The sequence below is a fragment of the Sciurus carolinensis genome, chromosome 17 (genome assembly GCF_902686445.1).
Source record: "Sciurus carolinensis chromosome 17, mSciCar1.2, whole genome shotgun sequence".
In the NCBI taxonomy this organism is placed as follows: Eukaryota; Metazoa; Chordata; class Mammalia; order Rodentia; family Sciuridae; genus Sciurus; species Sciurus carolinensis.
The window spans coordinates 20,720,063-20,743,160 of NC_062229.1; the positions used below are offsets into that span (position 1 = coordinate 20,720,063).

At 46.8% G+C, this 23,098-nt stretch overlaps 1 protein-coding gene across 1 annotated transcript; it reads right to left on the reverse strand.

Moving 5' to 3' along the window:
• Nucleotides 1–1,533: 1,533 nt before the first annotated feature.
• Calr3 (calreticulin 3) lies at nucleotides 1,534–22,897 on the reverse strand. Its single transcript, XM_047531870.1, has 9 exons — nucleotides 22,774–22,897; nucleotides 22,518–22,619; nucleotides 18,337–18,540; nucleotides 13,706–13,800; nucleotides 11,325–11,513; nucleotides 8,707–8,814; nucleotides 8,479–8,610; nucleotides 7,775–7,867; nucleotides 1,534–1,895 (listed from the first exon to the last, which is right to left on the reverse strand). Exons 1-9 carry the CDS (start codon nucleotides 22,862–22,864, stop codon nucleotides 1,755–1,757), a joined length of 1,155 nt encoding a protein of 384 aa, XP_047387826.1. The 5' UTR covers nucleotides 22,865–22,897; the 3' UTR covers nucleotides 1,534–1,754.
• Nucleotides 22,898–23,098: the final 201 nt, after the last annotated feature.

The window sequence follows — 23,098 nt, forward strand, 5'->3', positions numbered from 1 at the left end:
CTGGAAGAACAAAAGACCCAGAATAGTCAAAGCAATCCTGAGCAGGAAGAGCGATGCAGGAGGTATCACAATACCAGACTTTAAACTCTATTATAGAGCAATAGTAACAAAAATGGCACGGTATTGGCACCAAAATAGACAGGTGGATCAATGGTACAGAATAGAAGACACAGAGACATACCCACAGAAGTACAATTATCTCATACTAGACAAAGGTGCCAAAAACTTACAATGGAGAAAAGATAGTCTCTTCAACAAATGGTGCTGGCAAAACTGGAAATCCATATGCAGTAAAATGAAACTAAACCCCTATCTCTCACCCTGTACAAAACTCAACTCAAAGTGAATCAAGGATCTAGGAATTAGGTCGGAGACCCTTCACCAAATAGAAGAAAAAGTAGGCCCGAATCTCCATCACGTCTGGCTTAGGACCAGACTTCCTTAACAAGAACCCCATAGCGCAAGAAATAAAAGCAAGAATCAATAAATGGGATAGATTTGAACTAAAAAGCTTTTTATCAGCACAGGAAACAATCAATAATGTGAAAAGAGAGCCTACAGAGTGGGAGAAAATTCACACACGCATCAAAAGAGCATTAATCTCCGGAGTTTATAAAGAACTTAAAAACTTTACACCCAAAGTACAAAGAACCCATCGATAAATGGGCTAAGGAACTGGGCAGACACTTCACAGAAGATATGCAGGTGATCAACAAATATATGAAAAAATGCTCATCATCCCTAGTAATTAGAGTAATGCAAATTAAAACCACCCTAAGATTTCATCTAACTCCAAATAGAATGACTATTATCAAGAACACAAGCAATAATAAGTGTTGGCGTGGATGTGGGGAAAAAGGCACACTCATACATTACTGGAGGAGTTGCAAATTGGTGCAGTCACTCTGGAAAGCAGTATGGAGATTCCTCAGAAAACTTGGAATGGACCCACCATTTGACCCAGCTATACCTCAGTTTATACCCAAAAGACTTAAAATCAGCATACTACAGTGATGTAGCAACATCAATGTTCATAGCTGGTAAATTCACAATAGCTAGATTGTGGAACCAACCGAAATGCCCTTCAACTGATGAATGGATAAAGAAACTGTGGTATATATACACAATGGAATATTACTCGACCATAAAGAAGAATAAAATTATGGCATTTGCTGGTAAATGGATGAAGTTGGAAAATATCTTGCTAAGTGAAATAGGCCAAACCCAAAAAACCAAAGGCCAAATGTTTTCTCTGATAAGTGCATGACAATATATAACGAGGTGGGGTGGCGGGGGAAAGAATGAAGGAATTTGGATGGTGTAGAGGAACATGGGGTGGGAGGGGGCGGGGGACAGAAAGATATTAAAATGAAACAGACAGTATTACCCTATATATACGTATGATTACATGAATGGTGTGAATCTACATTGTGTACAACCATAGAAAAGAAGAGTTGTATCCCATGTGTGTACAATGAATCAAAATGCAGTCTGTAAAAATTTTTTTTTAATTTAAAAAAAAAAAGAGTGCTATGTCTTTGGCCAGATTCCTGCTGGCCTCTGGCTTCCAGCGCTCAGATCTTAGAGGGGGAACTTCATGGCGCACGGGGGCTGTGGGGGAAAACGTGACTGACCCCACCAAGAAGCATGAAAGATTTTTTAAAGAAAGGTGGAGCAATTACCAAGTGAACTTTTAAATGTAGATTAAAGCAGAAACAAGGTTTTCATCAGTCATGTTTACGTAACAGGGATGACTAAAGTTCGTCCCGCTTGAAATATCTATTGAAATGATTCTCACCCCCAGGAAACCTCCCTGACAGGAGCTCCTCGTCTTCCTCGCGGGCTTTTTTCACTTCTTCCTTGGCCAGTATGGCATCCATCTCCTTTTCTGGACCCTGGAGAAACACAAAAGCAAAGACCCCCGTGGCCATGGATTATGCCCAGGGGTAGGCCAAATGCATGTCAGTACTCAGTCTGTCCCTGCCTTCCAGAAGCTTCTGTGCCAACCTAGGGTCGACTTAAAAAGAGCCCGTAAAGATGGCAGTCCTACTCGGGGGTGGCTAGTTCTAGAGCACTTGCCTAGCACATAGAGGCCCCAGGTCCTGGCCCCAGTACCACATAAAAATAAATCCTAATCCCCGGAACCTACAAATGTTACCTTATGTGGGAAAGGCTTGCTGTGGCTCAGATTTCAGAGGTGCAGCCCGTGGCGGCTTGACCTTGCCACCTCTGGGCCTGCTGCAAGCAGCACATCATGGCAGGGAGCGTGTAGCAGAGGAGACTTCTCAACTCCTGGCAGCCAGGTAGCAAGAAGGGAGGAAGAGGCCAGAGTCCCACTACCCCCTTTTCAAGGGCACATCCCCAAAGACCTAACTCCCTCCCTCCCAACGGCACCACAGGCTGGCGACCATGCCTTTAACACAGGGGCCTGTGAGGATACTTAACAACCACAGCACTCGAGTTTTCAGGTGGACCCTATATCCACTCACAGGTATCCTCAGAAGAGGGGGTCAAGAGAGATTCAATGCACAGGGACAAGAAGAGAAGGCCAGGTGAAATCTGAGGCTGATTAGAGCAATGCAGCCACCCAGCAGGGACACGCGGAGCCACCAGAAGCTGGAAGAGGCAAGGAAGGACCTGCCCCTAGAGCATTCGAGCCAGCACAGCCCTGTGGCTGCCTTCACTTCAGCCCACTGATCCTGGTTTTGGACTTCTGGCCTCCAGAACCGCGGGGGAATACATTTCTGTCGTGTGACCCAGTCGGTCTGTGGACACGCATGAGGGCAGCCAGAGGAACCAACGCACCCTCCTTTTTGTCTTTCCGAGCGTTGTCAGGGACAAACAGAAGCCCCAGAGTCTAAACAGGAAAATTCCGACATGCGGAAGGAACAGGAAGGTGAACAAGGTACAGATACATCAAGAAGATTCCCTGCCTGGCACACTGGTGCTCGCCTGTGATCCTAGGGGTTCAGGAGGCTAAGGCAGGAGGATCATGAGTTCAACACTGAGTGAGGCCCTAAGCAACTTAGCAAGACGGTCCCAAAATGAAGTATATATAAAAAAAAAAAAAGTGGGGTCATTTCTGGAGATGTGGCTCAGTGGTTAAGCACCCCAGGGTTCCATCCTTGGTTAAGAAAAAAAAAAAAGATTCCCATTCAGACTGGTGTGTAGGGGAACACCCATAATCCCAGTGACCCAGAAGACTGAGGCAGGAAGACTGCAAGTTTGAGGCCAGCCTCAGCAACTTAGTGAAACTTAGCAAGACCCTACATCAAAATAAAAATAAAAAGGACTGGGGATATAGCTTAGTCGTTCAATCCCTTGGGTTTAATCACTGCTACTGGGAAAAACAAAACAAAACGAAAAAACGAAAAAGCAGGTCCTAGTGGAAGTCATGAGGGCACCAACTTTAGAAGGGGTTAATATTAGTCTTGCAAAGTAAATTAGTCCTCACAAGTTTGGATTGTTTTAAAGAAAATCCATCCTATACACTCAGTTCCTTCTGCACATGATCAGTTCTTTTTCCATTTCTCTGCCATATTGTAACCCAGCCAGGGGGGCCCTCACTAGCAGCCAAACATATGGAGCAGCCAATCTTGGGACTTTCAGTCTCCAAAACTGTGAACTAAATAAACTTCTTTTCTTTATAAGTAATCTGGACTCAGGTATTTTGCTATAGTAACAGAAAATGGTCTGAGACAATGTCTTTCCTATGCAACCTAAACAATCCAAAGCCCACACCCCAACTACCTCCTCTAATTGAGCTTACCCTCTGGGCCATTATCCCCTGTTCGCATCACAGGGAATCAGATACCAGACAACTAGGGATAGCCACTATACCCCAAAGCCCACTGAAACAATTTACTGTCGTCCATCCAGAGCCTGCTTGCAGTCACGTACCTGCTTCTTCCTGTGGAAACCACAAGAAGCGTTCCTGCCCAAGTTTTCCACACACTCCTCTGCCTCCTGACTGACCCTGGTGCCCTGTGTGCCCTGTGTGTCATTGTGGGCTCTCCTGGTATAACCGTAACAAAAGCTGTCTTTCTAATGGCTTTCATCTCCTGCTGTTGGCCTCACCCTGCAAAACTAAGTCCTGGATTTCATTTTATTTTATTTTTTTAGATGTTGATAGGCCTTTATTCTACTCCTTTATTTATATATGGTGCTGAGACTTGAACCCAGTGCCTCACACATGCCAGACAAGCGCTCTACCACTGAGCTACAAGGCCAACCCCTTATTATTTTTTAAAAAAGAGACCGTGTCTTGTCCTGTTGCCCAGGCTGGCCTCAAACTCCCGGGCTCAAGTGACCTTCCTGCATAGCCAGGACTACAAGTGGGCACCACCACAGCGGCTGGAAGCCTGTGTGTCCACACAGGCCTTCCACAAGAGGGCTTCCAAATGGCCACAGAAGCTGTGAAACAAGGCTCACCTTCCCTTGTCATCAGGGAAGTGCAAATGAAGCCAGAGCGAGATATCACGGCACCAGTAGAAGCCGTGGTTCCCAGGGCTGGGGAGGAAGTGAGACCAGGCAGTTCCTTAGGATTCTGGCTACACCTTTGTGACCTAGCCACCCACTGCTGGGTATTTACCCCAAAGAAATGAAAGCATATGTCTATGAAAATACCATAAGCAAACATTTACAGCAGCCTGTCTGTAGCTATGGTTTGGATCTGTAATGTCCCCAAGGCCTGTGTTTAAGGCGTGGTCCCCAGCTTGGTGCTCTTGGGAGGTGGTGGAAACTTGGAGGTGTGGCGCCTCGCAGGAGGTCTCCTGGTCACTGGGGATGTGCCCCTGAAGGGGTCAAGGGACTCCAACCCTTTGTTCTTTCATGTTTCACTCCTGGCCACAAGGTCAAAGGGCTTTCTTGGTCATACACTCCTGCTGTGACACGTTGCTTCACTACAGACTTCACAAAAACAGGGCCAACCAATCATGGACTGAAACCTCTAAAACTGTGAACAAAGTAAGTCCCCTTTTTAAACTGTCTCCGTCATTTTATCATAGTAATGGAAGGCTAGTAGCTGCATGCTAACAAAGCCCGGGAACGATCCAAGCTAGTAAACAAACAAACTCCTCGGTGATAAGAGCAGCTACCTACTGACTGAGCAGCAGCAAGGACACGTCCCAGACACCTGGTACTAGGTTAAAGAAGCAGCTCCTGGGGCACAAGTGTGGCTCAGTGGTAGAGTGCACGTGTAGCCAACGTGAGTTCCTGGACATGCAGCAGCCTCACCAACCATGCACTTACACAACATTCTGGAAAAGGCAAACCACAGGACAGATGCCTGGGTGGTGAGGAGTTGACTAAAAAGGACCCAAGGACACTTTCTGGGGTGATGAACCTAGTCCATTCTCTTGACATTTTGGTGGTGGTTTCAGAATTATATGTACTTGTCCAAATTCAGAATTGTATGCCTAAAAAGGGTGAATTTTGCAATTGGTAAATTATACCTCAATAAATCTGACTTAACAACAATTAACAATACCAGCTACTGTCACAGATGTGGCACAGCTGCAACTCTCACCCACTGCAGAAAGGAACAGAAAATAGGGTAACTGCATTGAAAATTGTTTGGCTACATCAAACCATTTGTGTCAGTCAGCTTTCAATCACTGTGACAAAATACCTGAGATAACCAACTTATGAGGAGAAAAGGTTTATTTGGGCTCATGGTTTCAGAGGTTTCAGTCCCTGATCACTTGGCCCCATTGCCTTTGGGTCTGTGGTGAGGCAGCACACAATGGTGAGGCACACATGGCAAGGAAGTTCTCATCTCATGGCAGCCAGGGAGCAAAGGGATAAAGAGGAAGGGGCCAGCTTCCCAATATCCCCTTCGAGGATACGTCCCCGATGACCCAGCTTGCTTCTTAAGGCCTTACCTCCTGAATTTCCACCATCCCCCAATAGCACCACAGGCTGGGGACCAGGTCTTCATATATGGGTCTTTGGGGGACATTTGAGATCTGAACTGGAGCACCACGTGGCCCAGCATTTCTACTCCTGGACATGTGTCCACTAAGAAACACACACACAGGAGTCACCCCTCATCCAAGATTTCACTTGCCCACAATCAAAATGGTTCCAAAAATACTAAATGAAAAATTCCATAAATAACGCACAACTTTTAAATTGCTATTATTGCAGTATAGTATTACACTGGTTCTATTTTATCATTAGTTATTGTTATTCATCTGACTGTCCCTGATTTATCAACTAAAACTTTACATGTAGAGGGGAAAACAGTATACATGGGCCAGCACTACCCACCAGCCCTTGGAAGCTGTCCTGTATTAATGAGGGGCATCTCTAATACAAGAACGCTCAGAGTCTTCATAAGGCCCCAAACTGGAAGCAACCCAGAGCTGCATCAGCGGAGAATGAGCACATGCACTGTGGAATATTCACAGAGTAAGGACGAGCTATCTGTCGTGCAGAGGGTGGCACACGCCTGTGATCCCAGCGACTCAGGAGGTGGAGGCAGGAGGATCACAGGTTCAAGGAGGATCACAGGTTCCAGGCCAGCCTCGGCAATTTGGCAAGACCCTGTCTCAAAAATGAAAAAGCAAGCCAGGTGCAGTGGCACATGCCTGTAATCCCAGTAATTGGGAGGCTGAGAGAAAAGGATCGCAGTCTCAGCAACATGGTGAGGCTTGAAGCAGCTTAGTAGACCCTGTCTCAAAAAAAGTGTCTCAGTGGTTAAGCACCCTTAGTTCAATCCCCAGTACAGATCTGAACTGGAGCACCACGTGGCCCAGCATTTCTACTCCTGGACATGTGTCCACTAAGAAACACACACACAGGAGTCACCCCTCATCCAAGATTTCACTTGCCCACAATCAAAATGGTTCCAAAAATACTAAATGAAAAATTCCATAAATAACGCACAACTTTTAAATTGCTATTATTGCAGTATAGTATTACACTGGTTCTATTTTATCATTAGTTATTGTTATTCATCTGACTGTCCCTGATTTATCAACTAAAACTTTACATGTAGAGGGGAAAATGAATGAATGAATGAATGAATGAATGAACGAACGAATGAATGGTGCGGGACGTAGCTAAATGGTAGAACACCCGGGTTCAATACCCAGTCTCACCAGTAAAGCAAGCAAGAGCGGTTGCTACACACCCTAACGTGACTGACTCTCATGACACTGCCTACAAAGGTAATCAGTGGGTGGCTCCTGCCACGGTCTGAATTTTGTGTGTCCCCCACAGACCCACGCATTAAAGGTCCTGTCCTGGGTGCCACCAGGAGGGGGGGGAGACTTCACGAGGTGGGGCGAGTAGATAGGAGGGCTGGGGTCGCTGGGTGTGCCCTGGGAGGGTGGGCGGTCCTGGCCTCTTTCTCTCCCTCTGGTTTGCTTTCTGGCTCACCCTGAGGTAAGTGGCTTGCTCTCCAGCTTTCCAGACACCATGTGCTGCCTCATGGCCCCAGAGCAACGGGACCAACTGATTAAGGACTAAAACCTCCAAACCTGTCCCCCTCTATCAGTGGGTTGCCGCTGACATTTGTCACAAAAATGGGCAAGTGACTCAGGTGGTTCCATTCTCTTGAATTTCAAGAAGAGGTCAAATAGACGTGGTGATGGAACAGCATTGGCCCTCGGGGTGAGTGCTGGCCAGGAGGATGTGGGGGCTGGACAGGGTTGGTGACTTTCTGTGTCTACTAGTGAAATGTATCAAGCTCTTTCCTAAATAATAGACTTCAGAACAAAGTTGTTGAAAAAAGAGAATGATCAAAGCTCATTGTGTGGACCCAACTCACCTTGGTTTTGCCCCAGGTGGCCTTGGCAAAATTCTCAGCGTACTCTTCATCGTCTGTGATCAGGAAGTTATCAAAGATGGTTCCAGATCTCACCTGCAGATGAAGTGACGTCTTCACTACTGAGGTCACATATGTGACAATTTTCCACAGAGAAGCGGCTGCATTTAGTTCAGAACTGGAACACGGGTCAGCGCTCCACAGTAGGGGTGCGACACCGCCCCATGGGGCAGGTGAGACTCAGTGGTGGAGCACGTACTTAATGTGTGTGCGGCTCTGGGTTCCGACCCAGCATCAAAAAAAAAAAAAAAAAAAAAAAAAAAGAGTTGAAAACCTCTTATCCCTGGGCCTCACCCCAGGGATATGAACGGGGACTTTGGAAAACTCCCCAGTGATAGAACAGCCACCGCCGCTGGGGAGGGCTGCCCAGAACAGAACTGCTGGAGGTACAGGTGGGCCCGCCATGCCGGCAGCCCTGGGAACGTGCTGGGAATGCAGAGTCCCAGGCCCGGGCCAGCTCCACTTAGACCAGTTCCAAGCGTGGGAGGGGCGTTCCAAGGTGACAGGCGTGGGGGAACCCCAGCTGTCTGCCCAGCACTGGGAACCTAGCACCTAGTTAAGTATCCCATAAAAAGCTCGTGGGCAGATGAAGGAGGCCGAGCTAGAGTTCAGAGATATGGAACTAAAGCAAATTCAGAATGAGTGACCTGCCAGAGCTCCAGTCCAATGGCACCGATGTTCTCGAATTCCGAGAGGTCATACTCAGTCAAATAGTTGGTATTTTTCATTTTCTGGTGAAGCCAAATATCTTTATCGATTCCCTCTGGTTTCAGGCCGTCCTGCAACAGTAAATCACATGGGTGGTCCGGATGGCACAGGAAGGGGACGGGGCAGCCAGAGTGAGTCCCGGGACATTGCAGGAAGGCACCGCGCACCTGGTAGGGCGGCTTCTGGAGCATGGACGCCTGCCAGTCCCCGTCCAGCTCGCTGTTCCAGTCGCTTGGCTTGCTGGCGCTGGCATCCAGAAAGTGCTTCTCCCAGTCCTTCCAGGTCACGGAAGGAAAACAGAACACCAGTCAGACGCTCAGATTCGAGAAAGGGAAGAAAAATTAAAAACTGGGGAGGGGTTGCTAGGGAGGGAACCCAGGGCCTCCCCCTACCAGGCAAGTGCTCCACCTCTGAGCTCCGCCCCGGCCTGAGAGAGGAAACTCCTAGAAACCAGCAGGCGGGGCGGGCCCCAACCCCTGCCCCAATGTCCCCTCCTCTCTAACTCGGTTGTCAAAGAGCCAAGTGCTCAGCGTTCTAGATCCTACCTAGGCCTTGGGACAAAAACACATGGCCAAGTTTCCCGCCCCACCCCTCCACAGGATTCCAGCAGTGCGAAACCCCAAATCACAACCAGATGTGAAGTGGTGGGGCAAAATGTGGTGATGGGGGAGAGGCCACCCAGCTACACCACTCAAGTTAAGGTAAGTCGTCTTCTGTGTCGTGGTCGTGCCTGGAGTGTTCCAGAAAAAGCACTACTATAAAATGCTCCAAGGTTTATCAGAGAACTTCTGAGAAGCAGAAAAGAGCAGCTACATTATTGAGTCCTTGGCACACACGCCCTGCAAGGCGCAGAATGCAGGTGGCTCCCTGGAAGTCCCGATGTGAAGACGTGAGGAGTCGGGCCTTGGGAGGTGCCATGGTTTGGATAAGTATTCCCCAAAGGCCCACATGCTAATGGCTCTGTCCCCAGTCTGTGGCACTCCTAGGTGATGGTGAGACACTTAAGAGGTGGGGCCTACTGGGAGGTCCTCTGGTCAAAGGGGTGTGCCCTTGAAGGGGACAGTAGGAGCCTAGCCTTTCCCTTCTTTTCTTTTGCTTCCAGCCATGAGGTAAGGACGTCCTCCAACATGTGCTCCAGCCATGATGGGCTGCCTAACCACAGGTCCAAAAGCAAGGGGCTAAGAAACCTCCAAAACTGGCCCCAAATAAACCTCCCGCATTCCTCCTTTCTTCAGTGCAGAGCATCCCCAGGGCCTTCCAGATGTTAGGGAAGTGTTCTATCACCAAGCTACATCCCCAGCCTTTTTAAAATTCATTTAGAGATAGGGTCTCAAATTTTTCCTCTTTTTAAGTTGATTATCACAAGTATTTTGTTATAGTAATAGGAAACTGACTAATATGGGAGATGAACAGGTCATGAAGGCAAAATCTTCATGAATGGGATTAGTGCTTTTGTAAAAGTGACCTCAGAGAGCTCTCTCACCCTCATGTGAGGGTACAGCAGGAAGCTGGCCATCTCTAATCTGGAAGAGAGCCCTCACCAGAAACTAACCATGCTGGCACCCTGCTTGGACTTCCGACATCTAAAACTGTCAGAAATAAATTTCTGTTATTTATAAGCTATCCAGTTTAGAGTACTTTGTAACCGTTGTCCAAACTAATACACACACACACACACACACACACACACACACACAAACATATACAGTCATCCCAAGATATCTACAGAGGACAGTTCTAAGACCCCATCTCAGACACCACAATCTGTGTATGTTCAAGTTCCTTCTGTAAGATGATACAGTATTTGCATAAAACCTACATACATCCTCCTGTGTACTTGAAATTGTCTCTACCTAATACACTGTAAGTGATGCATCTATAGTTGTTACATTGTTTACAGACACATTCAATACAGATGAAATTTTTTGCTAGCATTTTGATTCAGACTTGGTGAAGCCAAGCATACAAAACCTATAAGTATAGAGGGTGAACTGTATAAACACACACACACACACAGCTTAGTAGGTATTGAATAAACAATTGAATTAGAAAATGTGTTAATCCAAAATACCGGATTAACCAATATTCAGATAATGACTTATAAAAAATCATAGAAACGGCATGGTGGCATATGCCTGTAATCCCAGCAACTCGAGGCTGAGACAGGAGGATTACAAGTTCAAAGCCAGCCTCAGCAACTTAGTGAGATCCTAAGCAACTCAGTGAGACCCTCACCTCAAAATAAAAGATCAAAAGGGCTGGGGATGTGGCTCAGTGGTTAGGTACCCTTGAGTTCAATCCCTAGTATCCAAAAAAAGTCTTGTATAACAATGTTTTCTCAAGATAACAGAAATATGAAGATTGGGGTGGGGGTACTAGGGATGGAATTCAGGGCCCATGCATGTTAAGCAAATATGCTACCACTGAGCTACATCCCCCACCCCATATATGACGGTTTTAATAAATAATTATCCTTTTATTAAGAAAACACTGGTTAGGGCTGGGATGGGGCTCAGTGGTAGAGCAGTACTTAGCACATTCAAGGTCCCGCGGTCCATCTCATTGGTTAGCCCTGGTTAAAGAAACCAATCCCACTCGCTTCTGTCTCAGATACCCTAAGGCTCTCTTGTAATCTGCTGAAAGTGCAGCCGTGTGGCTGGTGTCAGGGGCCTGTACCCCGGGGACGGTGGTGATTGTTAAGAGACCATCGTTGGTAGCGAGGCACTTCCAAACTCCCCTTGCACGACTCGCACGCTTTCCAGAGTTGCTCAGGAAAAATTCCTACCTGGGCTTTGCCATCTTTTGCCTGATCCCAATCCTTAGAACTTGGTGAAGACTCTTCCGTCTTCCTAAGCGAGGTTAAGTTCCAGTCGTACTCGATGCTGCCGGACTCGATGGATTGACCATCAACTTTCACGTCATAAGAAAGGTCTGGTCTTAAGATCAGGGCGTAGAGGTGAGTGAAGCCGTCAACCTGCCAGTGTAGGGAAAGGGGGCCACAGTGATACCTGTGCTACTTCAGCGCAGCTCTAATCACAGTTTACACAGGCTCTAGGCAAGCCCGGCAAGGCAAGGAGAGACCTGGAGAGGCTCTGGAAGAGGGGTCGATGTGTCTGTAAAGTGGGATCCTGGGGTCGGGGTGAAGCTCAGTAGTGGAGCACTCGCCCAGCATGTGACAGGCCTGGGTTCTAGCCCCAGTACCGCAAAAAAATAATCAAAATAAAAAGGGGAGGGGCACCCCGCGGAACAGCCCGCTTCCGCAGAACACCTCCTCCCTCCCTTCCTAGCCTCTCCTGTGTGGCGTTCGTTCCCCTCTGCGCACAGAACATGGCTCCAGCTATGATTCGGATAAGGGTCCACAAAGGCCCCGTGTTAAAGGCTTGGTCGCCAGCCTGGGGTGCCTTCCGGAGGGTGGTAGAATCTTTAAGAGGCGAGGGCTGTGGGAGGAAGTTAGGGCCACGGAAGCTGTGTCCTTGAAAGGGGACACCAGGGATTTTTTTTTTCTCTTTTTTCATTCTCAGCCACAAGGTTAATGGGCTGCCTTTGCCACAAGCCTCTACCATGATGCCACAAGCCCAGAATCAACAAAGCCAACCAACCATGGACCGAATCACCAAAACCGTGAGCCAAAACAAACCTTTTCTCTTTTTAAGTTGGTCATCTCAGGTACTTTGTTAGAGTAATGCAATGCCAACTAACAGGAAGATCAGATTCCCTCCTTGAAAACCCTGGAGGACTGAGCATTGCCTGCTAGTGGGGTTCTGGACCTTTCCCCCACAGTGTCACAGTGTCACAGAACCAACCAAAGCCCTGTGAATATGACAGTGTTCTTCCCTGAGACCACCATGCCAACTAGCTGCCATGAATCAAGGCTACTTCAACAGCCCTGCAGCAGAACATGTCTCGGGGAGCCTTTGGTCTATGGATGCCACTCAGGACCATGTGGGTTTCATGACCCAAGATGACCATGTCCTTTCCTCTCTACAGAATGAGCTCCTTGGCATGTTCCAGGCTGGACTTTGGAGCCTTTTCTCAGTCACTCCCTGAACCCCTGGTGTTCAGCTGAACTGAACCAGGGAGGGAGGAGGCTTGGAGTGTGAGATGCCGTGCCCCTCCAGGAGGGGTGTGTGACAAGCACGGTGTACAGGAGAACCCGCCCCGGCCGTGGAAGAAACCCCAGAGAGGACCCTCAGTTTCCAGGGTTCTGTGAAGAGGCCATCTGCTCCCGAGGGGTTGGGATTGGATAAAAAATGACTATAGCCACCTCCCCTCCAGGGGTCAATGACACTGAAAAACCTCTGTGCCTCCTGCCCACTTTCATGGTGAGTTCCAGGTGCTAGAATGCCCTAGGGGACAGTCCCTGCTTCCTGATGTGTATATTCAATACAGAGGGTGGGGAGGACAGAGGGTCCTTTCTCTTCACAAGCCATACTCAGGGAACTAACGCAAGCTGCCTCTCAGGAGCCCTGCTCTGGGTCACTGGCAGCCACTGGTCGCATGTGAGTACCCACACAGGTCTGAGTCCCCACCAGAGCCCATAACTCAGTATACGGCCGAGTTCTGATGAGGGCCCAAGGACACAGAGTGTCATCTTCACAGGAATCCCTGGGCAAAAAGGCAAGCAAGTATGATTTCATTTTGGAAATATTCCCATTTCAAATGTTCTGGGATTTTGAAGATTACCTAATCTCTCCAGAATGTTCTTCATCCTGAATACTTCATTCTTTAATGAGAACGGATATGGCTAGAATATCCAGTGACTACCCTACTGTAACCCTCATGGGGTAAATGACAACATGATGTCACAAATCGCAGAGGAGAGAGCCCTCCTGCTGGGCAAAAACTTCAGAAAACAAACCAAGGTAGACCTGTGTCACTAAAGGGCCACCCTACTAGAAACCAGGGACAAGAGGCATCCTGGTCAAGACCCTTCCCTGGCCCGGAAATACTGAAAGATCAAGTTCTTTTCTCTAAACTTATCATCAGGCAAGAGATGACAGAAGTTGAGCACAGGGGCACTTGCCTGTCGGCCGGGAGGTCACCAGTCACCCCAGCCCAGGAGTTCAGGACCAGCCTGGGCAGCTCAGCAAGACCCCATCTCAAAGCAACGACAAAAGTGAAGGGAGAAAAAAGTCAACACGATCTCCTGAATGTGCGGGCATTTACCTTACACCTGATTGATTTCTTGTTTGAATGATACTGATTCTTGAAATGCAGAATAACGTGGATTTTCTTGATATCAAATCCACAAATATCAGGTCCTACAAAAAAAAAATTAGGTCTCGATTTTCTCATCTAATGATTCACCATAGAATTACCCCCCAACCTTTCTCCTTAAATATACGAGGCACAGGAAATTCACAGGTCCAGGAATAATCAGATGCTCATGGGAAGACCTTTGGGTAATGACCACTTTCTCCCGGTCAGGTCTCTTTCTCTGGCCATCAAAGCCACCTTGGTCTCAAGGACAAACCAGCACAGAAGTGAAGGCAGGTGAACAGTCCAGCAGTGTCCCCTGCCGCGGCCTCAATCTGGGCCTTCCTCTGAAGTTCTTTTTCTTTGAGGAGCTGGGATGGAACCCAGGGCCCCGCCCCATGCTTGAGAGGCAAGTGCTCTCCCACTGAGCTGCTCCTGAGCCCCCTGGCCTGAAGTTCTGACCTTGCACCTGGGGCCGGTGGGGCGGTGGGCAGTGGCGGGGGGGGGGGGGGGGTTGGCGAGCAGGTTCCAGAGCTGGAAACGGGCTCCAGTCTCCTCCCAGAGCTCCTTCACCATGTTGAAACATTTGGCAATGACCCAACCTTGCCTGCCCTTGTGTCCTGGTCTACAGAATAAGGATGCTTGCCTAACTTGCTGGAAGCCCTGGGTTCCGTTCCCCAGCGGGGGGGAAATATTCAGTCACTAAGGAAATGAATTCTCTGAGATGGGGCCAGATAAGACACTGGAGTTCTGAATATGATAACGTTTATAGAGAGTATCTGGAAAATTCACCAAAATTTCTGAGGTTGTTTACAATTATCCTGCTTTGGTTTTACAGATTAAGCCTTAGAATGTTCTAAGACATCTGGATTTTTCTGTCTCAGATAGAATTCCACCACGTTTACTGACCCGGCACCCACCCCTAGGAATTCTGCTAGGAAGATCCACTGTAAACACAAGTAGATTTCTTTACAAGTAGATTGTACTTTAGCCTTTCTTATGAACTTGCAGGGATAAAATTCCAGAATAAATCCTAGTGATCCAGGCTGCCTGTAATGACTTTAAGAATGTCACCAATTTGGGGGCTGTGGGTGTGGCTCAGTGGTAGAGAGCATGCTTAGCATGTGCCAGGCCCTGGGCTCTATCCCTAGCAGCAAACAGCAAAAACTAAACAAAAAGAATGTTATCAACTGACCAGAAGTATAAGCTACATCAAACTTGGAAATAGTGACCTGTGGGATAGACAAAGTACACTAGGTCTATCTCCCACCTACGTCCAAAGGACGTGTGTTTACAAAACTTCCTTTTCTGTCATCCGTGGTAGACATTCCAGTTCAATTTTTTAAACAAAAGCTATGGCATGTGAACTATTTGGATGAAAGCTGGCTCCTCAGGATTGAGATGTACATATATTTTCCTTTCACAATGAGTTAGCATTTCCCTTCCTATCCCTAACAACCTGCACACTTTGAATATTTAATGAAGCTACAGAACACGCGGGCTGGGAAATCTGTACATTCTCCATGAATGGCAATAATAAAATATTTAAGCATGTAATTGATTTGCATAAGGAAATGCAATAGACATAAGCTTGGGGTGATCTAATTCTGGGCAAGTAGTTTGGTTTTTTTTCTGGTTTTTGTTTTTTTGTGTTTTTTTTTGTACCAGGGATTGAACTCAGGGGGTTCATCACTGAGCTACATCCCCAGCCCTTTTAAAAATTTTTTTATTTAGAGACAGGGTCTTGCTGAGTTGCTTAGGGCCTTACTAAACTGCTGAGGCTGGCTTTGAACTTGGATCCTCCTGCCTCAGTCTTCCGAGCTACTGAGATTACAGGTGTGTGTCACTGTGCCCGGCTTGGGCATGTAGTTTAATCAGACTTTTTATTGGCAAAACAGGGGCTGTGTTCACCAGTCTTCTGGTTTGAGGGAACCAATTTTGAGTTAAAAACAAAAATAATCCAGAAATTTTATTTTATTTATTCTGTGGAGCTGGGGATGGAACCCAGGGCTTTGCTGATGCTAGGAAAGTTCTCTACCATGGAGCTGCAACCCCACCCCAACCTGTTTTCATCTTTTACTCTAATTATGCTGCTTCACAATGCATGTGTGGCAAACATATGCTATATATAGTTAAGAGTGGTATTTTGGTAAATATTTCTATTTTGTTTACCAAACCTAAAAAGCACGTATTTGTAAAACCATCTAATTCAACACGCATTGTTTTCCCAGATAGCTCTGCTATCCTGTTTTAAGAGAATGATACATAACGAAAACTGAGACATTTCTTATTTTCTTTCTTTGCAGTACGGGAGATGCAGCTCAGGGTCTCATGCATGCTAGCAGGCACGTGCCCTACCGCGGAGTTATACCCCAGCTTAATTCCTTCCTTCCTTCCTCCCTCTCTCCCTTCCTCTCTTCCTTTTTTTCAGTATTGGGGATTAAACCTAAGGGCTCTCTACCACTGAGCTACATCCTCGCCCTTTTTTACTTTTTATTTTGAAACAGGGTCTTGCTAAATTTCAGATACTAGCCTGGAACTTGCGATCCTCCTGCCTCAGCCTCCCAAGTAGCTGGGATGACAGGTGTGTGCCACCATGCCCAGCCCCCAACTTAATTTTTTTTAAAAATAAAAATACCACTTTTTCTACTCCAGATTTTAAACTGAAGAACAAAATGTGAGGCATGGTAGAGTAGAGAGAACTCTGGGCAGAGTCAGGAATCAATAGGTCAGTGGAAAACTTACAGTTATATAATGCTGTCACCTCAGACAAGTCAGTGCTCTCTCAGATGACTTGGGAGGGGGTATTCTATCTACATCAAGAAAGTACCCTAACACCTAACACCCAATAAAACAGAAAGAATAGCCAGTCTTTCTACTTCTGAGACTGATTCTAAATAGCATTATGATCAGCATAAACATAAGAACAGCATAACTGTCAGAAGCCGGATTCTGATCATGATAAATTAAAAAATAAAAGAAACCCAAGCCAGGTGTGGTGGCACAACACCTGTAATACCAGTGACTCAGGAAGCTGAGGCAGGAAGATTGCAAGTTCAAGGCCAATTTAGTGAGACCCTCTCTCAAAATTTAAAAAAGGGCTGGGGGTGCAGTTCACTGGTGCAGTGGCGAAGTGCTTTCCCAGCATGCATTAAGACCCTGGGTGCCATTCTCAGTACCACCAAAAAAAAAGAGATGTATATTCACTCTGAAAACTTTCTGAATCCATAGACTAAAGTAATGTCTATTTCCTGTGGCCCAAAGTGGTCACTGCCTAGTTCTAGCACAAATTTTAATCCAAATACCCATGATATCAGGAGGCAGTTAATACATTCCAGAGGTTTACAAGTCTTTTTTGTAAAGGGCCAGGTAGTAAGTATTTTCAGCTTTGTGGGCCATGTGTCATAGTCATTGGACTCTGACTGACAGCCACAGGCAACATGTCAAGTTAACAGAGCCACGCTGGGTTTCCGTGAGATTTCATCTGTGGAGTGAGGTGCGGTGGCATACACCTGTAAACCCAGAGGCTGGGGAGGCTGAGGCTGGAGGATCACAAGTTCAAAGCCAGCCTCAGCAACTTAGTGAGAATATAAACAACCTAGTAAGATCTGTCTCAAGATTAAAAAAATAATAAAAAGGGCTGGGGATGTGGCTCAGTGGTTAAGACCCCTGCTATCCCTGGTACCAAAAAAATAGATGTCATCTGTGGAGCCTGAAATGAAAATGTCATATAATTTTCATGTGTTACAGAATAGTATTCTTGTTTTGATATTTTCCAACCATCTCAAAGTGTAAAAATCATTCTTAGTTCACAGATCATACAAACACAGGCAGTGGGTCAATTCAGCCCATGGCCGAGGGTTACTGTTTCCTGATCTATTCAAAAAATGAGAGTGACATTAATGCTTAATAAACAGGTTTTTCAGAAGTTCAACAGAACGTACAATGTTTATAATACAAATTGAGCATCTCTTACCTGCAATGCTTGGGGCTAGAGGTGTTTGAGATATCAAGGTTTTATGATTTGGGGACTATTTATATCAATTTCCCAACTTAGGGGGTACAAAAATTTGAAATCAGAAATCCCATACTTTTATTTATTTCTTTATTTTTGGTACCAGGGACTGAACCCAGGGGTGCCTAACCACCGAGCCACTTCCCCAACCTTTTATTATGTTTCATTTAGAGCGGGGTCTTGCTAGGTTCTTACAGCCTCACGAAGTTGCTGAGGCTGACTTCGAACCTCAATCTTCCTTGCCTCAGCCTCCAGAGCCTCTGGGATTACAGGTGTGTGCCACCATGCCCAGTTAACCCCAAACTTTTTAAGTGTCACAAAGCGCTCACGAAGTTTCATGGCTGGGGATGCTTCAGTGGCTCGGTGGCAGAGTACCTGCCTACCAAGCATGCGCCCCTGGTTCCATCCCCAGGGCCACAAAACATAAAACGTTTTAGATTTCAAAGCATTTTGGATTTTTAGATTAGGGAAACCCCCTCTGTATTAGTGCTGAAAACCTTGGGTGGACTATACTCACTGCTCCTACCTCAGGTACATCAGCAAGTCGGAAAGTCAGAGATGTTTGGGTTTTGCTGTCTCCACTTACCAAACATGATGTAGTACTGCGACTTCCCATTCAGGTTCTTCTGATCCAAGTCTGCAGGGAAGACCTTAACGTAGCCCCCGCCGCAGTCCATCTTCTGCTCGTGTTTCACTGTGTACTGAATGACTAGAGTCTTCCCTTTATTGCTGAACGGTTTGAAGCGGGCAGAGATGGCGTAGAATCGGCCATTCTGAGTGGTCTGCAGACCTTTCAACAGAAAGTGGTGAAGGGTTAGGAACGACACTGCGTTCAGTAAAGCACGGACGTTAGCAGATGTCCTTTCTCTACCCATGATCGTGAAGGTTCTATTTACTGTGAGCTGCTGCCTACAACGCAATGACAGCCTGCTAGGGACACATCACTGACAGGTTCTCTGCTTGCACAAGACTTGTATTTCACACACCAGATGCTTCTATACTTCATACATCATTGCTGTGGTATTTATTTTTTTCTTCTTTTGGTGCTGGGGATGGAACCTAGGGTCTGTGTATGCTGAGCAGGCCCTCTGCCACTGAGCCACATCCCCAGTCCCATCTCTAACGTCTGTGTCTAAATGACACATACACAATCTAATCATGGATAAAGGTTAATTTTTCCCTTCTACCTTCTAAGGAACAGGAATACAGGGTAGCAGCTGACTAAAAATCAAAAAGAAGTACTTTTTGATTCTTTTTGATTCTTCTTGATTCTCATCCCTCATCTTGAAACAGCTCAGAAATGCAACAGCAGATAACGTGAACGTGACCGGCAGCACGCGGATGTGCGGGAAAGAGCCTGCTGCCCCTCACCTGTCATTTGCAAGTCAGCTCTTTCATAAGGACACCATTATTCTCTTTTGGGGGTGCTGAGGATAGAACCCAGTGCCTCACGAATGTGAGACAAGAGCTCTAGTACTGAGCGATATCCCCAGCTTGGGGTCCTCCTGCCTCGGCCTCCCCTGTATCAATCACAGGCACATGCCACTGCCTCCCATTATTTTCCTATCAATCATCTGTCGTCGTTGTTTTTGCTTTTTTTTTGTGCAGTGCTGGGGCTGGAATCCAGAGCACAGGCTAGGCAGCTAGGCAAGGGCTCCACAACCCCTGAGCTACACCTCCAGCCCCAAATTCGTTTATTTTTTTTCCTTTCTGTTTTGATATTGGGGATTGAACTCAGGGGTGTTTTACCCTTAAGCTATATCCCCAGCTCTTTCTATTTTGTATTTTGAAACAGGCTCTCACTAAGTTGCTGAGGCTGGCCTTGAATTTGTGATCCTCCCACCTCAGCCTCCTAAGACACTGGGATTACAGGTGTGCGCCCTGCCCTAAAATCTTTTCTTTCTTATTTTTCTTTTTTTTAAATAGTCATTCAGACTTTTTTTTTTTTTTTTTTTTTTTTTTTTGTTCTGGGGATTGAACTCAAGGCCTTGTGCATGCGAGGCAAGCACTATACCAACTGAGCTATATCCCCAGCCAATTCTTTTCTTATATTGGAGTTTATCTGACAACCTGAAGACTGCTGTTCCTGTTGTAACCCAGCCTATGTGATCATCAGTTAACTTGGTATTCTGTATTCATAGGTCCAAGTCATAACTCACAGCCAACTTTTCACTACATCTCTCTCTTCTCCATCCTTCCCTCCCCCAACCAGCAAGGAAATTCTGAAAGCCTCTAGTGTGGGACGCCGTCCTGATTTAGCAGAATCAGACTAGGTTGAGCCATAGAACGCAGAGGCCTGGCTTCTAGGAACTGCGGGGAGCATGTGGGGTTGTGTGGGAGTGGTTCCCTGTCTCCTGGAACTTTCCCCCTAAGAGGATGGCTTCCCTAACTCCACCCTATCCTGTCCATCACAGAAGAAGCTCCTCCGGGTCCTTGCCCCCTTTACCTGTCTATAAATAAAGGAGACTTGGGGGAGTTGTTCTGAGGCCAGAGCTGGTATGGTTGGACCTGTCACGCCTCCGCTCACAAAAAGAGTATTAGCTCTTGTGTGTTTATTGAGTAGATAAGTTTTTTTGGGTAACAGATTAAAAAAACCACCAACATCCTCCTCCAGCAGTCAACCCTTTTCTCCTCCACGCAGAATGTGGCAGGAGGACCCCCACACTTGGTTCTCCATCTCTCCTGTGTCTTGTCACCACTTTCCATCTCTGTCTAAATTAGACTCATCTTTTCACTTATGGCTTTTAAATCATGATCACAGAGGACCACTGGGAAGGCTCAGTATTAACCAGTATCCCCAGCGTCTTGTTTGTGTCTGCTCTTAGTAGATACTGTGTTGAAGAAATGAAAATATTACACAGAATCTCAGGAATCCAAACTGGAGGAAGGAAAAACACTGTGTGTGTTGGGGGAACCCAAACAACTCCAAGTGGAAAGTCCTGTCCTTCAACAAGTTTCATGGAATAGCCTGTTTATTTTTACTCCATTTTTGGCACACAGCTGGAGTTTTATTGACTATTGGGGTCAACATTTATCTTATAAAACAATGCAGATATGATCCAAAGCCAGAGGATGCAGGACTCAGGGTATCCTAGGCTAATACGGCCGACACAGAGGTTACCCAGATGGTGGTGCAGAGGGAAACCACATCTAAATCAGGGGTCATGGTCTGGGGATGTGGGTCAGTAACGGAGCACTTGCCAGCACGTGCAAGGCCCTGGTTTCCATCCCCATGACACAAGAACAAAAACTGAAGTTGGCAAAACTCTTCTGTATGTCCAAGTAAGAAGTATTTTAGACCTTGTGGGTCACTCAATCCCTGAGCCATCATCTACTTGACTTTGATGTTGCTGTGCTAAAAGGGCCAGTGAAAGTCAGCATGGTGATGCACACCTATAATCCACAGACTCCGGAGATGGAGGCTGAAGGATAGCAAGTTTGAAGCCAGCCTCAGCAACTTTGCAAGACCCTGTCTCAAAATAAAAACTAAGAAGGGCTGGGGACGCGGCTCAGAGGTGAAGCACTTGTGGTTCCATCTCTGGGCTATTATATGACAATATAGAAAAATGGATGTGGCTGTGTTTCTGTAAAACTTTAGGGTTGCCCAACTTTCATGTATTCCATTCAAATTTACCTCATTTTTACAAGTTAAAAAATAGTATTCCCTTTTCTTTCTTTTTGCCCCACCAACTAAAAAATGTAAAAGCTATTCTCAACTCAGTGACTGTACAAAAGAAGTTGACAAAACATATGTAGTTCATCCACCTTTGGCCATTATATATGAGAAAAAGCCAAAATAAGCCAGCTGTGGTGGTGCCCATCTGGTAATTCTAGCTACTGGGGAGGCTAAGACAGGAAGATCACAAGTTTGAGGTCAGCCTGGGAAATTTAAAGAGGTCCTGTCTCAAAATAAAAAAGGAAAAGCAAAAAGAAAAGAAAAAGTCAAAATAGAGGTTTCCTTTGGACATGAGAACCTGATTGCTGGAGGTTCGGTGGGGGTCTGAAAATATGTTCCAGACCTTGACCTGGATATACAGGTGTTGGAATTCAGACCTTGACCTGGATGTACAGGTGTTAGAACTCAGACCTAATTTGTGGTGCTGTTATCTTCGATGTGCACGCTTGACAGCAGATAACTTTTACCTCCATTTTTTTTCTTTTTTTTTAGTTGTAGACAAAAACAATACCTTTATTCTAATTACTTTTTTTCCTGTGGTGCTGAGGATCTAACCCAGCATCTCACACATACTAGGCAAGTGCTCTACCCTGAGCTACAACCCCAGTCTTTTTTTTTTCCTTCATGTGAAAATAAAAATGCAAGAAGTGCCACTCCGGAGGCTGAGACAGGAGGATCTCAAGTTCAAAGCCAGCCTCAGCAACTTAGCAAGGTTACCAACTCAGACCCTGTCTTTATATAAAATGTAAAAAAGGGCTGGGATATGGCTCAGGGGTTAAGCGCCCCTGGGTTCAATGCTTGGTACCAAATCAAAACAAAACAAAACAACTGCTTACCCAGAAAAAAAAAAAAAAAAGGAAGGAAGTCACCTCTCCTCTTTTCCCCTCCGTGGGGCAAGGCCCTGCTCTCCAAACTGTCAGACTAATGCTTATGAAGCTGGGAGACTAGGGCAAGAATGAAAATAAGGAAAAACAAAAATAACCAAGGCAAGGAGGCAAGGACGTACTTCTTGTGGGGTGTCCTTTCTGCGCATCTGCCTTCAAAGGTCGCTATGGTCAAACAGGGTTGTTTCCTCCTGACTCTACACTAACCTTTGTCTATCTCTTTGTGACCATAGAACTTCCCCGACGACACTCTAAAGTGCCCGAATTGGGAATCGTTGGTGGACTGCACCCATCGGTTTCTCCAGCGCTCTGTGGGAGGAAACACACTTGTGAGAGCGGAAAGTGCGTAACGGGGGTCGAGGGCAGGGGCCGGGGTAGTCCGGGGGTGCCACTGCCGACCGCGCGGCCCCCGGCAGGCCCGGCGGCGCTTACGGCCCCGCCGCCGCGGGCATCGCCTTTTCACCTCCGTCCAGAAACTCCTCCTGGAAGTAGACCGTGGCCAGTGCCACTCGCAGCACGCAGACGGCGCAGATCAGGACGCGAGCCCGTGCCATGGGGCATGCGCGGCGCTCCGCCTCGTGCCCGCCCCTTTCCTCCCAGCGGTCTCTGCAGCGAGCGGGACCCGTGGCCTCAAAACTACATCTTCCGTCACACCTCGCGATTGTGACCCCAAAGCACCTTGGTCCCCGGAGGCAGGGCACGCCGGACACGCCCTGGAACTACCGCTCCCATGACGCCCCGCGATTGTGATCCGGGGCGCTCCTGCTCTCCGGAGCGCGGTGGCCTGT